Source organism: Pseudonaja textilis, chromosome Z, assembly GCF_049901715.1.
Source record: "Pseudonaja textilis isolate UNSWEBS1 chromosome Z, rPseTex1.2, whole genome shotgun sequence".
NCBI classification, from domain to species: domain Eukaryota; kingdom Metazoa; phylum Chordata; class Lepidosauria; order Squamata; family Elapidae; genus Pseudonaja; species Pseudonaja textilis.
The window spans coordinates 105,494,071-105,510,904 of NC_142008.1; the positions used below are offsets into that span (position 1 = coordinate 105,494,071).

Genomic DNA, 16,834 nt, shown 5'->3' on the forward strand with positions numbered 1-16,834 from the left:
CTGAGAAAAACACAAAGCCCACCGGGAGAAATGGTTGTGGAACTGAAACCTGTGGGAGAAACCTGTATTTTAAATGCCATGGAGTCATTTCAATAGGTAATATATTATTTTACCATACTGTATTCCATTAGATCAAAGACAACTTTTTCACACTGTTATTCTGTGATATTTCCTTCTCAAGATTTTAAGAGACAAGCAAGCATTTCATCTACTGGCAGGCTTGAGTGTAAATGGTAAAAGAATTTCCTGCTACAAATTAATTCTACTTGTCACCTATCAATGTATTTTTCTTTCATTATATTGTTTTCAGCAATGCATTATTGTTTATCCATGATTAATTTTACCCCATATCAATTAGATCTCTTCAAGATCCATTGGCATAAATGAAAATCTTTTGCTTTGCTTTATCATACCATACTGCTTCAAAAGAAGCAAGAATAATGTTTCCTGTACAAAGTAAGCAGTTAGTGGAAGTGAAATGTGTTTATTATATCTATATTTGATGTTTTAAACATTAATAATATTAGATGTCTAACTTATTTCACAGTAAAATGAAACAAATGAAGTTCACAGTTCTGAGAATTAGAGAAGAAAAAATGACTGAAGGTGAAACCAAATGAATACTATTATAAGCAATATTTAAACCAAATGAGTGTTGGGGCAAAACTGTTTTAAATTTGGTTGACATTTTTTCAGGGATTTTTAATTTAATTTAATTTTTTAGTATTTGAAAGCTGTCTATACCTTGTACCCATCTCCCTATAGAGTCTTCTCTCTTTTAGACTCCATTCTACAGTCTTGTGAAAGAGATGCTCTCTATAAAAGATGTGCTATAAATCCTGCATTGAGAAAAGATCTGAATAGAGGTGACTTCTATGGTCATTTTTAACTTTAAGTTTCTGTAACTATATAAACATTGTGCTTGTGAGGATAAACAAGGTTAAAAATCTATGTTTGGAATATTCTTGTAGAAGAACTCTTTTCTCTTTATTCCAAACAGAGATTTATAAATTCTTGCAGAAATGTCTTATAGTAAATTTAAGTAAAAAAAAAATGCTGATGAAAACACACAAGTCATAATGTATGTATTGATAAAGAAGATTGGACGTATATTAGGGGAAAAGTCATTAATGATAAAAAAGTTAATCTTCTCATAGGAACATTTAAAAAAGTTCCCTTAACAGACTTCTTTTTAATTATATAGGTCCAACGCTGCCTAGATTGTAGCATAACTGCATTTGTATATAAAGCAATAGTCTCTTTTGCATTTCTTAATTAAAAAGTGGGTTTCTAGGCCAAATTATATACATGATTCAAATGATACCAAAGAATATTGTGATGCTGAATCTGATAATGCCTAAGGTAAGATTTTAATTTGAAATATTTTGATTCAAAGGAAAATCTTTATCAATAGACAAAACTCTCCTGTTATAAACGGGAAAAGCATCTTAAAAATTCTGGTCATGAAAATAGTATGGAGGAATGAATGAAGACAGTGTTGAAATGCAGAATAGTAACAATATTTAATCTGAGAAACTGAGGATCTAAAATAATAGTATACAATGGTAATACATGGGGAGAAGAATTGCCACCATGAACAAATAATACAAACATATTGACCGGAGCCATAATTATGTACATATGTGATAAGATAATAAATGTACTTTTTTCTCTTTCCATATCCAGTGTAACATCATGTTATTATCTGAAATTGGGAATCAAACATCTGTTACAGAATTCATACTACTGGGATTTTTAAATATTACACATGGAAAGAACTTCTTCACCATCCTTTTCCTTACTATGTATATTATCTGCATTTCAGGGAATTCATTCATAATTACTGTAACTATGTTAAATCGATCTCTTCACACACCAATGTACTTCTTCCTTGGCAATCTTTCTTTCTTGGATATTTGTTATATCTCTGTGACTGTACCAAAAATGTTAGCAAGCCTTTGGCTGCAGTGTCCCATCATTTCCTTGGCAGATTGTATAGCACAGCTTTATTTCCTTGTTGCCTTAATGAGCACTGAAGGATTCCTACTTGCCTTCATGGCTCTTGACCGCTATTTTGCTATATGCTGCCCTTTGGTTTATACCAGACTCATGACTAAATACACCTGTCTCCAGCTAGCTACCATATCTTGGGTTTGTGGTTTTCTAAATTCTTCTCTACATACAACACTCACATTCCGTTTGTCATTCTGCCAGTCTAATAGGATTAGTCACTTTTTCTGTGACATCCCTCCATTATTGAGTATCTCATGCTCTGACATATTATTTAATAAGGTTGCTATTTTCACAATAGGCATATTTATAGGTCTTAGCCCTTTCATTTTTACATTGGTCTCTTATACATTCATCCTTCATGCTATTATGAGCAACAGTCACAAAGGACAGCATCACAAAGCCATTTCTACTTGTGCATCTCACATCCTAGTTGTGATTCTGTTTTATGGTTCTGCTATCTTCACATATTTCAATCCCACATCTACTCATTCATTGGAAAAATATCAGCTTGTAGGGGTTTTATATAATATTTTGACCCCAACACTCAATCCCATAATCTATAGTTTACGGAACAAGGAAGTGAAACTGGCTCTGAAGAAATTGATGCATCTGAGAAAACTGGTCCATGAAGTTAGAATCCAATTCAATTGACTTAAATCAGCTTTATTCAACTGGAACAGTATAGGGAAGAAGATGAACAAAAGAAGTCTTGTTTAAAGATGTTCTCAACCAACATGTGGCACATGAGACAAGTCATGCTGCATGTCCCCTTTTTTTCTTTCTCTCTCTCTCTCTCTCTCTCTCTCTCTTTCTCTTTCTTTCTTTCTTTCTTTCTTTCTTTCTTTCTTTCTTTCTTTCTTTCTTTCTTTCTTTCTTTCTTCAGCTTTGCACTCATCCAAAGCCTTTAATTTTTTTTTCCAGCTACAATTTTCTGCTTTATAACATACTGCTGATAATTGCCAAAAGAAAGTTATATTTAATTAAATTTGTTCAATAGTTCCTAAATGATATGAATGCCAGAAAGAATTGTTGTGCTTGAAAAACATGATAAATTTGGAATATTAGTAACAGTCTAGCAAGTAATTAACAATGGTAATAATATAAATATACATTGTGGATTTACAGTATGAGGATTAATTTTAAATTAGAAGGGAAAGATTGCAGAGATCATGCACAAGAGATTTGTACTAACCGACACACTGTATGTATGTAATTGAAAGATGGCTTTATGTTTTATGTTTATGTTTTGTTTATGTCTGTGTAAAAAAAAACTTTTCAAAAAAGAAAGAAAAACATGATAAATCTTTCAAATTTTATTGATATTTGTCCTCTTTGTTTTTCCTGAATTGTAATTTAGGAAGCAAATTGATAGCACACATCTTCTTAAATGTTCATATTATATTGTTCAATATTACTGTTGTTAATTAACTTTAGTATATGAGCTATTTCATTTTCTTTTGTTTTGTTTGGGGAAAATGAATTCTAATAAATAGAAATATTGAATACTTGCTATTTTAATATTGTTTCTGATGTTCATCTCTTACAACTACATCATAAAATAAATTCAAAGAAAATTTATGAAGAGATGTTACAGCTCAACACAATGAATTTAGGATAAAAAATTATATTTAAAAATATAACATAGAAAACTCTTACTTTGTTTCAAGTCGTTTTACTTGGTTACATCATTTCCCATTGTTCATTCTTAGACAAGTTCCTAAATGAAATGTATTAATGTTACTGAGTCTCATCCTATGTCAGTTGGACATTATTGACTTCATATTTTCAAGAAATTAAACAAAATTGCTAAATATGGTTATTGTAAATATAAAGATGTGACTTGTACAGGGACTTGATTGAATAGTTAATGGAAGTAAAGATCTCTACATAAATCTTTAAGATATTTGAAATTTTAAGAAACAAAACACTCTTATGGAAAGAAGGAAAAGGTTAAAAAAAGAACAATATCTGAGGTATCTACCATTTCATATTGAAACAATATAAGTTATAACAACTTTTATCTTAAATGTGCAGAAGGAACTCCTATGATCAATCATTTATAAATCCTAATTAAACTTCCCAATCCAAATATCAAATCTGAGAAATAATATTGCTTACCCTTATTCCTACCATTTAAAAAAGGTCAACAAACAAGATAGAGTGATTCTAAGTTTTCAGATCCACTGAGCAATTTATTTTGACAGATATACAAATCATTTTATCAGGACAATATTATAGAGGTTTGAGTTGTGCTACATGCTGAGCCACATAACCTTTCTTTTTGTAAACCCTGTAAATATTTTAAAAATCTAGCACATCAGAATAATGTTTTTAATCATGTTGGAATCCTCTATAAATAATAACCACAAATATTATACAAGGGCAAATAAGAATCAAATATTTTTATTACATATATTAAAATTGCCATCCCATCCCACATTTGGATTTTTGTAATCAAAACATCTTGCGAGACTTAAATTACAGAATATAGTTCTGCATATTTTACACAACTGAAGTTTCACTTGATTAACAACCTGGAAGAAGTTAAGAAATAATTATTAAAATAAGAAAAGAGTTAAATGTAGTGAATATATATGACATAGTATATTTAGGGATGGATATTTGTTATACCTACAGATTTGCTCTATTGTCTCCATATGTGCCACCTGTCATTTTAAAGAATATTTAAAATATGTATAAAATATTGAAAACATGTTCTTATGATATGTACAGAATAACCCTTGAGTAACAAAGATATGCACATGGAAAAGTTTATAAGAGTAGTTATGAATAATTATTCAGCCACACATGGATACACTAAATTGAGTTAAAGTTTACTTTAAGAAATAGCACAGTCTGGGAGGATGGAGCTAACGTCGTGATGGTTGGATGGATATCTCAGCTGCTGGTCAGTCCCCATGGACCTAAATCATACCGTAGAGACAGTGATTGACAAGGGCACGTCCTGTTGATCCCAGGGACATCGCAAAGTCCCTGGTTGATCCAGGGAAATCCCTTTTTGCTGGCAGCGGAGAGGCAGCCTTCCAAGCTGCTGAAGCTGGGACAGCTCCAGAATGGAAGAGATTGGAAGAAAGTGTGTCAGTTTGGTGAGATGAACTTTTACTTATTATTTCTTGGACAGAACACCCTGGAAAAATTAAAGTGGACTAAAAGTGAAGAGAAAAGAGTTTAAATGGAGTGATTAATTGTCAAAGTGAAAGTTTTTTTCCCCCTTTTTATTGGAATTTTGAACTTGGCAAAGCTGTTTAACTTTAAGCTGGACTGGTACTTTTTAATCTTTTTATTTCTGTTTGTATTTCTTTCTCCTTTTTTAACAATCCTTTTGAAAATTCTTTTTTGATTAAGACTCTTCTGCTTGATTTAAGGTTTATTTTTCTCCCTTTTAAAAAAAAGTGGGAAGGAGAGATTTTACTTTTTTTCTTTTACTTCCTGGCTGTAGATTGAGCAGGGGGAAGTGAAAGTGAAGGAAAGTAAGTAGCACTGCCTTCCAGAGGCTTGGATACATTGTTTCTTCTTTTCTTTCACTAGTTTGTGTTACAATCAAGGACTCTGAGCTGTGTATTGGAAAAGACAGAGATGAGCCTGGCAGTTTGTTTATTCAGGTGCTCATTTGTGAACAGATAACTGGAGTCTGGAGTTGAAGTTGAAAGAAAAAAGATTGAAGTGTCCTTGAAAAACTCTGAGCTGATTTATCAAAGAGCCTTGGATATTTGGTGGCAGAGGCTTGTTTTATATTAGAATTGCTTTTTACCTTTTGCCTCCCTTTCTACCCCCCTCCCCTAGTAGTTGGGATTTTGTTTTCTCTTTAATTGGATTTTTACTTTTTAAACCAGGAACCAGAATGTAAATCTTTTATTTTTGTTTTCTTCTTGGGGAACATGTAGATGTAGAATATTTCTCCTTTTTCCCTTTTTAATCTTTGATTTTTTACTTTTTACATTTACTATTGTAACTAACTGGATTAAGGTGTACAAGTGCCTGAAGATTATCTTTTTTTTCCTTTTTTCCTTTGGAGTGGCAACTGTTTGCCTTCGTCTTCTTTTCCTTTTTTTCCCCTTCCCCCTCTTTTTCTCTCTCTCTCTTTCTTTACAGATAAGCATTGTAAGATGAGTAGAAAGATAACAGTCCCAGCTTCTTTGAAACCAACCCCCTCACCATCTGGAGGACAATGATCTATACAGACAATATTACAACCGGAAAAAGAGAAAGAGAAGGAAGTGACATTACAGATGATTATGTAAAGAATCCAGAAGATTGAGCAAAAAATTGAAAAGACAGATAAGAAAGTGGAAAATATTCAACAGATGATGAAATATGAAGATGGATTTTAAAAAAATGAAGAAGAAGATATACAAAGAGATAGGAAAATTGGAGATATTGATATTCGATTGAATGATGTTGACAAGGGCAGATGTGAACCATTAGGATGGGAAATAGATAAAACAGAATTTTATCTAAGATTTCAAAATATAGAAGAAAGAAAAGGTGAAAACCTTGCTGAAATAATGGCAGAAATATTGGCAGAGGCACTGGAAATAACTAAAGAAAAGATGATGGATGGGATGGAGAAAGTGTTTCATGTCTATACAAGATATGCAACAAGGAATAGACTACCAAGAGAAGTTCACATTAGATTTACTAAGAAGGTTATTAAGACAGATACTTCAGGTGGTGAGAGAGAAAATACTAAAATATAAAGACAAAGAAATTGTGGTGCTGAAACAGATACCAAAAAGAGTAAGAGAGATGAAAAGAGAATATTTATTCCTGACTAAAGAGTTACTTAAAAGAGGAGTAAACTACAGATGGTTGATGCCAGAAAGCCTCTTGTTCACTTGGCAGGAACAAAGACACAGAATTGATACAGTTGAAAAAGCTGAGTTATTCTACTTTAGAGGAAAGGAGGAAGAAGAAAGAAAGGAAGAGACACTAATTGAATTTCAAGAGGAGTGTATAGCAGTAATTGAAAAAGAAGAAGAAGAAGGTGCAATAGGTGGTGAACCCAGAGAACAACGAGAATTGAGATCTACTAGAGCAATAAAACCCTCTTATAAAGCTTAACATGGATGAAAGAAAATTTATTTCAATTAACATAAATTGACTTAATTTGGCTTCTAAAAGAAGGAAAGTATTTCACAAATTAGAAGTGTGGTATTACATATTAAAGAAACAGTTTTGGCAGAACTAATCTACACAGATGATAATGGAAAGATTCTGATGGTGGAAATAACAGATAACAGTGTTAAAACACTTCTAATTGAAATTTATGCCCCGAATGATAAACAAGAAGAATTCTACAGAAAATTATATATGAAAATAACTGAATTGGACTATGTTAATATTTGTATGATGGGAGATTTTAATGGAATAATTAATGACCGGTTAGATTATAAAACAACAAAGAAAGTTAGAAAGATACTACCAAAATCCTTCCTTTGAATAATAGAAGAATTTAATTTAAAAGATGCATGGAGAGAGAGAAATGTGGAACCAATATACTTTTTATTCAAACAGGCATATATCCTGGTCTAGAATAGATATGATATGGATGACAGAAGAATTATTGACTAATGTACAACAGATTGAAATAGAAACAAGCACTTGGGCAGATCATAATCCAATGTCAATTATTTGGAAAGGGTACAAGAGGAGATCTAGATGGACTTTAAATAATATGATATTAAAAGAAAAAGACTTTAAACAGAAAACAGAGAAAGAACTTGTTTACTTCTTCAAAGAAAATAGAAAAGAGGATACATCTTTACAGAATCTCTGGAACACGATGAAGGCCTACACAAGAGGCTTGATAATAGATTATACTAGGAGAAGAAACATAAAACAGAAAAAGACATTTAAGACATTAGAGGATGAGTATAAAAGATTGGAAAAAGATTTACAGAAGTCCCCACAAAAAAAGATATTAAAAATAAAATGGATATAATTAAACATAAAATGGGACTAATGGAAAAAGAAGAACTCGCACAAAAAATTAAAAGTGTGAAACAGAATTACTTTGAAGATGCAAACAAACCAGGCATATGGCTAGCTTGTAAACTGAGAAAGGAAAGAGAAGCAAGAAGGATTAATTAATTAATAAAGAAAGAAATACAGGTTTGCTATGGAAACATATAGACTTTAAACCAGAGATCTTTTTATTGGGAGTCATACTGGACATATACAATAAAGAATTGAAATATTTGATTGTAAATGTTTTAACAGTGGCTAGAATTGTATTTGCAAAGAACTGGAAAAATGACAAAATACCTATGCAGGAGGAAGTTATTAAAAAAAAATTACGGACTGTTCTGAAATGAGTAAACTGACATTTGAAATTAGAGAACAAGAAGACAAGCAATGTTATATGATATGGGTTTTGTTTTATCAATAGTTGGATAAAAAGACATGGTAAGGTAACAGAATAGGAAATTTTGTTATAGAAGTTTAATAGACTGATACAAAATATAATGTAGACATATATAACCATTGGATGACAGCATAATATAATATTGATGGAAGAAATAGACGGATAATTAATAATTGATAAATAGTTAAGCATATGTTAGTTTGACAATGTGAGATTGATATTAATTGTAAACCATGATTATGAAAGGATCGCACAAAAGATTCTAAACCAACTGACACACTGTATGTACAAAATGGAAGGTGGTTTTATGTTTTTTTATGTGTTGTCTGTGTATGTTTGTCTTAAAATTATATATATATATATATGTTTTCTGAGGTTCTCTGGTATTTGTATGTGGATCTTTGGTTGTTCGGGTTTTCTCCGCGTAAGATTCAAAGTATCTAGGCAACGTTTCGATGAAGTCTCATTCATCATCTTCAGGCTTCTGTCTCCGGCTCTGTGCTTCTCAGAGTAATGTGAGATTGCAGCTGCTTCCTCCTTTTAACTGCCAGTGGGGTGGGACTTGATTGGGTGGGGGCTTGGCTGTGTTCTGATTGGGTGGGGTGTGTTCTCATTGGTAGGGGTTTGGCTGTGTTCTGATTGGTTGGGGGTTAGCCGTGTTCTGATTGGTTGGAGGCGTGTTCTGTTCAGGTGGGGGCTTGGTTGTGCTCAGGTTAGTCTTAGTTGCTGGGGGATTTGAGCTGGTGAGTTGTGATCTTGCTGTTTGGCTTCTAGTACGTGGTCCTGTTGCATCTTCATAGTGGGTGTCGGTTTGCTTCATGTATGGCTCAGAGGGGTTTGAAGTGGGTAGTGATGCAGCTGCAGTGCAGCTTCTGGTCCATGGTCGTGTCTCATTTTCTGAATGGGTGGGAGTCTGTTTTCTATATGGAAGTGTGGTGGTGGCATCTTGTGTGGCTCTCATGGGTGTGGGTCTGGTGTCCTTCTTCATGTTAGGTACTCGTCTGTTCATGAGGGCGGGTTTCCAAATGGCTGGAAGGCGGGAGGTGTCATCTGGTTTGTTCATGCTGTGTGGGTGTTTTTCTATCTCTATGGCTTCTCTGATTATTCTGCTGTTGAAGTGTTCGGTTTTGGCGATAGTTCTGGTATTTTTAAAATCAATTTCATGTCCTGTGGCTTTGAGGTGTTGGACCAGGGAAGAGGTCGTTTCTTCTTTTTGATTGAGTTCTTATGTTCTTCAATGCGTGCACTTATTCTTCTGTTAGTTTGTCCAATGTATGTGGTAGGGCAGGCAGTGCAGGGGATTTCGTATACTCCTTGGTTTTCTAATTCGATTTTGTCTTTGGGGTTTCTTAGGATGGTGGATATTTTTCTGTTTGTGCAGAATGCTGTTTTGATGTTGTGTTTTTGGAGGATCTTGCTAATTTTGTCTGTAGTGCCTTTTATATATGGGAGGAGGGCTTTGCCGTTTTCTTGTTCTCTGTCTTGGATTTTGGTTGGGGTTTCTTTTGGATTAGGTGGGTAATCTTCTTTCTTTGGAATCCATTGGCTGTAAGTACGTTGGTGAGAGTGTGTAGTTCGGTTTTTGGTGTTGTTCATCGGCTAAGCATTTTGTTCTGGAGATGAGTGTCTTGGCTACGGAATTGATCTGTGCTGGGTGGTGGTGTGAGAGTGCATGTAGATAGCGGTTAGTATGTGTTTTCTTCTGGTAGATGGTGTGTCCTAGGGAGCCATTGGATCTTTTGTATACCAAGACATCTAGGAAGGGAGTTGATTGTTGGCTTCTGTTTCCATGGTGAATTGTATTTTGGGGTGTAGGCTGTTGAGGTATGTGAGGAAGTTGTTCAGTTTTTCTTTCCCGTGTGGCCAGATTATGAAGGTGTCATCTACGTATCTGAGCCAGAGTTTGGGTTTGTGGTCGTATTTTTCTAGAGCTTGTGTTTCAAAGTGTTCCATGTAGAGGTTTGCGATGACAGGTGAGAGGGGTGATCCCATGGGTGCTCCTTCTATTTCTTTGTATTTTTGTCCATTGTAGGTGAAGTATGTATTGGATAGGCAGTGGTTGGTTAGATCTAGGATGTGCTTGGGGGTTGTATTTGTTTTGGATGGCTGTCAAGGCTTCTTTTATTGGCACTTGGGTGAAGAGGGATATGACATCGAAGCTTACTAGTAGGTCGCTAGGTTGTAAGTTTTGTTTCTTTATGATCTCAATGAACTGGAATGAGTTTCTTATGTGTGAGTTGATGGATTCTGCATAGGGTTGTAGTTGTTTGGCGAGGAATTTGGCCAGGTTTTGTAGAGGTGAGCCTATGGAGCTGACTATTGGTCTGAGTGGGGTTCCTTCTTTGTGTATTTTGGGGAGACCATAAAGCTTAGGGCATCTGGATGATTTTTCTCTGGGTATGATTCCTTGCTGGATTTCTTCACTGATGGGGGAGGCTTTTATTTTGGATTTGGTAGTTTTTTCTAGGTAGGTGGTGGGGTCTGTCTTTATGGGTTTGTATGTGGGGTCTTGGAGTAGGTTGGTTAGCTTGGTTTGGTAGTCAGATGTGTTCATAACCACTGTCGCGTTGCCCTTGTCTGCTGGTAGGATAGCACAGAGCCGGAGACAGAAGCCTGAAGATGATGAATGAGACTTCATCAAACGTTGCCAGATACTTTGAATCTTACGCGGAGAAAACCGAACAACCAAAGATCCATATATATATATATATATATATATATATATATATATATATATATATATATATATATATCTTTGGTTGTTCGGTTTTCTCCGCGCAAGATTCAAGTATATAGGCAACGTTTGATGAAGTCTCATTCATCATCTTCAGGCTTCAGGCTTCTGTCTTCAGCTCTTGCTTCTCAGACTGATGTGAGATTGCAGCTGCTTCTTCCTTTTAACTGCTAGTGGGGTGGGACTTGATTGGGTGGGGGCTTGGCTGTGTTCTGATTGGGTGGGGGGTGTTCTCATTGGTAGGGGGTTTGGCTGTGTTCTGATTGGTTGGGGGGTTGGCCGTGTTCTGATTGGCTGGAGGCGTGTTCTGTTCAGGTGGGGGCTTGGTTGTGCTCAGGTTAGTCTTAGTTGCTGGGGGATTTGAGTTGGTGAGCTGTGATCTTGCTGTTTGGCTTCGAGTTCGTGGTTGTGCTGCATCTTCATAGTGGGTGTCAGTTTGCTTTGTGTATGGCTCGGAGGGGTTTGTAGTGGGTAGTGAAGCAGCTGCAGTGCGGCTTCTGGTCTGTGGTCGTGTGTCATCTTCTGAGTGGGTGTGAGTCTGTTTTCTACATGGAAGTGTGGTGGTGGCATCTTGTGTGGCTCTCATGAGTGTGGGTCTGGTGTCAATCTTCATGTTAGGTACTCGTCTGTTCATGAGGGTGGGTTTCCAAATGGCTGGAAGGCGGGAGGTGTCATCTCGTTTGTTCATGCTGTGTGGGCGTTTTTCTATCTCTATGGCTTCTCTGATTATTCTGCTGTTGAAGTGTTCAGTTTTGGCGATGGTTCTGGTATTTTTAAAGTCAATCTCATGTTCTGTGGTTTTGAGGTGTTGGACCAGGGAGGAGGTCGTTTCCTCTTTTTTGATTGAGTTCTTATGTTCTTCAATACGTGCACTTATTCTTCTGTTCGTTTGTCCAATGTATGTGGCGGGGCAGGCAGTGCAGGGATTTCATATACTCCTTGGTTTTCTAATTCGATTTTGTCTTTGGGGTTTCTTAGGATGGTGGATATTTTTCTGTTTGTGCAGAATGCTGTTTTAATGTTGTGTTTTTGGAGGATCTTGCTGATTTTGTCTGTGGTGCCTTTTATATATGGGAGGAGGGCTTTGCCGTTTTCTTGTTCTCTGTCTTGGATTTTGGTTGGGGTTTCCTTTTGGATTAGGTGGGTAATCTTCCTTCTTTGGAATCCATTGGCTGTTAGTACATTGGTGAGAGTGTGTAGTTCGGCTTTTTGGTGTTGTTCATCAGCTAAGCATTTTGTTCTGGAGATGAGTGTCTCAGCTACGGAATTTATCTGTGCTGGGTGGTGGTGTGAGAGTGCATGCAGATAGCGGTTTGTATGTGTTTTCTTCTGGTAGATGGTGTGTCCTAGGGAGCCATTGGATCTTTTGTATACCAAGACATCTAGGAAGGGGAGTTGATTGTTGGCTTCTGTTTCCATGGTGAATTGTATTTTGGGGTGTAGGCTGTTGAGGTGTGTGAGGAAGTTGTTCAGTTTTTCTTTCCCGTGTGGCCAGATTATGAAGGTGTCATCTACGTATCTGAGCCAGAGTTTGGGTTTGTGGTCGTATTTTTCTAGAGCTTGTGTTTCAAAGTGTTCCATGTAGAGGTTTGCGATGACAGGCGAGAGGGGTGATCCCATGGGTGCTCCTTCTATTTGTTTGTATTTTTGTCCATACAAACCGCGGGTATTTGTATGTGGATCTTTGGTTGTTCGGGTTTTCTCCCGCGTAAGATTCGAAGTATCTAGGCAACGTTTCAATGAAGTCTCATTCATCATCTTCAGGCTTCTGTCTTTGGCTCTTGCTTCTCAGAGTGATGTGAGATTGCAGCTGCTTCTTCCTTTTAACTGCTAGTGGGGTGGGACTTGATTGGGTGGGGGCTTGGCTGTGTTCTGATTGGGTGGGGTGTGTTCTCATTGGTAGGGGTTTGGCTGTGTTCTGATTGGTTGGGGGTTGGCCGTGTTCTGATTGGTTGGAGGCATGTTCTGCTCAGGTGGGGCTTGGTTGTGCTCAGGTTAGTCTTAGTTGCTGGGGATTTGAGTTGGTGAGCTGTGATCTTGCTGTTTGGCTTCGAGTTCGTGGTCGTGCTGCATCTTCATAGTGGGTGTCGGTTTGCTTCATGTATGGCTCGGAGGGGTTTGAAGTGGGTAGTGATGCAGCTGCAGTGCAGCTTCTGGTCCATGGTCGTGTCTCATCTTCTGAGTGGGTGTGAGTCTGTTTTCTACATAGAAGTGTGGTGGTGGCATCTTAACATATATATATATATATATATATATGTTAAGATGCCACCACCACACTTCTATGTAGAAAACAGACTCACAATAAATATAGCACAATCCAATAAATGGTCCAGGTCATATACATTTAACAGTCCAAAGAATATCCAATTACAAAGGCAAAGGCAACGAATTACTGGTTACCTTTGTCATTTACAGTAAACAAAGATATCGAAGTATAAGCACAGCATAACTACAACATAGAACCTTAGATAGAACAGAATGTCAGAGAGAATGTCAGAGAGAGCAAGCTATGATCTCTAGCTCCCTCTTATGGTAGTTTGCAATATAATAAACCAATTGGAATATAGTATAAATCAATACAGTGATTTTTGTCTTAAAGCTACAAACATATATTGTTGGTTTATATATTGCCGACCCAACTAATTGGTGTACAGATTCCTAACACATGCTTAGAGATTTTTTTGGGGGGGCAGGGAGGAAGCCTACATGTGTCATGCTTTTACTCTACATACTTTCATAGACTTTTCATGTTAAGAGAAATACATATATAGACCCATTAAGAAAGCATACTACAACTTTTCAAACTATTTAAATACACATACACACACAAATAGTTTGGCATGCTACTTGGGTTTGACCCATTTTCACAAAATATACTAGATTACAAATCTTTAACTGGGTAAAAAGAATCCTAGGACTTTTTAATAAAAAAAAATATAATTCCAGCCCAATCTGTTACATTGGCACTAAATACATAGAATTATGCATATAATTATGGGAAGATCCCATACACCTCCATTCATAGTTTTCATGATCAAATTGTAAGTAAGAATTCAAGACATAGAAATTGTAATTTGTGAGGAACCGTTTTTGGATGCTCAGTAGGAAGACTTGAAAGTAAGACTTTTTACAGAAACAAAACAAAACTGCAGAATCTTCAAGTGTCAAAGTATTCATAACATGTATTGGAGAGATCAGAGTGAACTAAGAAAAAACAAAGCCTTTGGAGAGGAGCAGATCTTGGAGATAATTGTGGGATTAAAACCTATGGGAGAAACTCTTGTTTTAAATTCCCTAGGTGCTGGTAGAATATATTTCACCAAAATCATATTCTATTAGATCAAACACAACTTTCTTATGCTCTTATTCTTTCTCATGTAGTTATTCTTCCTTCTCAAGATTTTTGTGAGACAAGCAAGCATTTCACCTACTGGCAGGCTTGAGTTTAAATGATAAAAGTATTTCCTGCTAATTAATTCTGCTTGCTATGTATAGATGTATTTTTCTTTCATTGTATTGTTTCAGTAATGTATTGCTCCTTTATCCCTGATAAATTTTACCCTTCAGTAATTAGATCTCCTCAAGCACCCATTAGCATAAATGAAAATATTTTGCTTTGCTTTATCACAGCATATTGCTTCAAAAGAAGCAAGAGTAATATTTCTTGCTTAGTGGAAATGAAATGTGTTTATTATATCTACATTTGATGTTTTAAACAGAAAATAATATTAGATGTCTAACTTATTTCACAATAAAATGAAAGAAATACAGTACATAGTTCTGAGTATTAGGGAATAAAAAAATGACTTAAGGAGCAATCAAATGAATACAATTATAACACGGGGTGGGCAGCTGAGAGCTCGCAGGAGCTCAGGCAATCCCCTACCTAAGACTCTGCGGGGTTTAGCAAGCCCTCAAATCCCACTCCTGGCTGGTCCTGCTTGGCTCCGCTCCACCCAACCTTATAGATAGTCTTTGCCAGCTGTGGTTGCCTTCATGTCATCTCAAGAAGGAGGAGAATGGGGAGGAGGAGGGGCCGCTATTAGCAGATACAGGAAGGGAAGACCTCCTCTCAGTATGGCTCTCCTGCACAGCTGGCTACTCATCTCACTGTGCAATGGTGGCAGTAGGAGGATCACCGTCACCACTGCCACCATGATCCTGGCCCAGGGCAGGAGGGTATTTAGCTTGTGCATGTGTGCACATGTGCAAGAAAGAGATGAGAGAGAGAAAAGGCTTGTGGCTTTCTTAATGCTTGTCTTCATACTGTATTCACATTCTCTCTATCCTTCAGCTGGTCAAATGGAATTAGTCACTTTTTCTGTGACATTCCTCCATTGCTAAGTATCTCATGTTCTGACATATCAGTTAATGAACTTGCACTGCTCACTTTGGGTGTTTTCATAGGGCTTAGCCCTTTCTTCTTTACATTAGTTTCTTATGCTTTCATCCTTCATGCCATTTTGAGTAATAACAAAGACATCTTCACAAAACCATTTCTACTTGCTCATCAGACCTCACCATTGTGATTCTCTTCTATGGTTCCAGCATTTTTACATATATTCGTCCTATTTCAAGCTACTCATTGGAAAAAGACCAACTTGTGGGAATTCTATATAGCATCTTAACACCAACTCTCAACCCAATCATCTATAGCCTACAGAACAAGGAAGTGAAAATGTCAGTGAGGAAATTGATAGGTGTGAAAATGTGTTTTATTATCTTTAAATAAAAGATAATTAAATATCTTTAAATAAAATGTCAGGTAATACTGTAGATGAAGTCCTGTAGCCAGTTTCATATACCACATTGTTGCAAATTTTCTGCAGAAATAAATTGATGGACATTGCACTATAGTAAAAACAATATTATAAAAGATTTTGGTATTTTGCCTAATTTTAAACAAGCGAGTTTACTTGTAGACTTGTAATCATTCGTGATTTTTCAATATCACTCAGTTTTGTTTTTAAGTCTGATTTGGGTCTTTATTTCTTTCTCCTCAGGGCTTTTGTTTTGCTTGTTGTTTGTTGTGGTCTTTTTGCAGGGAGAGGGGTAGGTTCCATGGCATGATAAAAATCACTTTATAAGTTATATATGCCCTTTCAGTATTTTTTCCAAGAAGCGTTAAAATGATAATATTTGTATAAAATAAACATTTTGGTGGCTTTTTAAAGATGTTTATTTCTTTTCGAATGTAATTGTCAGGTTTCCAACCGACGAAATCCATTTTAAAAGAAAATAACAAAGTTCATCTTCAAAAGAAATTTATTTTATTTAGGAAAACGTTAAATTGGCAAAGTCTATGGTAATTCCAGATTGACACAACCCCAAATTATCCCACAATATTACAAGCTAGAAACAAGTCCCCAAAGTCACATTCTCCAGTAGAAGTAATTCAATGTTGCTTGATGTCATAAATCTCCACCTCAAGGGCCCAAGCAAGGACAGCTCGTTTCCTACAGGAAGAAAAATCACCTAGCCAAAACACTCTCTTTATCTCCACTCCTCCCCCTTAGAAATGTGGCAAGCCTGAAACCCTTCCCCCATGACTGCCACAAAGAAAGTAAGGAAAAGAATATATATTAAGCCTAACTAAAATGACTACACATATGTCAATTTTGGGTTTGACAGGCTACCCTCCCTCATTTGAAAAGAAATCTCTGCAAAACATAAAATACACCAAGATTGAAATTAGGTTAAAC

General features: G+C 36.1%; 1 protein-coding gene across 1 annotated transcript; it reads left to right on the forward strand.

Moving 5' to 3' along the window:
• The first annotated feature begins 1,353 nt into the window (after positions 1-1,353).
• LOC113451085 (olfactory receptor 5V1-like) lies at positions 1,354-15,864 on the forward strand. The gene is made up of 3 exons (XM_087917221.1): positions 1,354-1,362; positions 1,687-2,436; positions 15,649-15,864. Exons 1-3 carry the CDS (start codon positions 1,354-1,356, stop codon positions 15,862-15,864), a joined length of 975 nt encoding a protein of 324 aa, XP_087773347.1.
• The last annotated feature ends 970 nt before the right edge of the window (positions 15,865-16,834 follow it).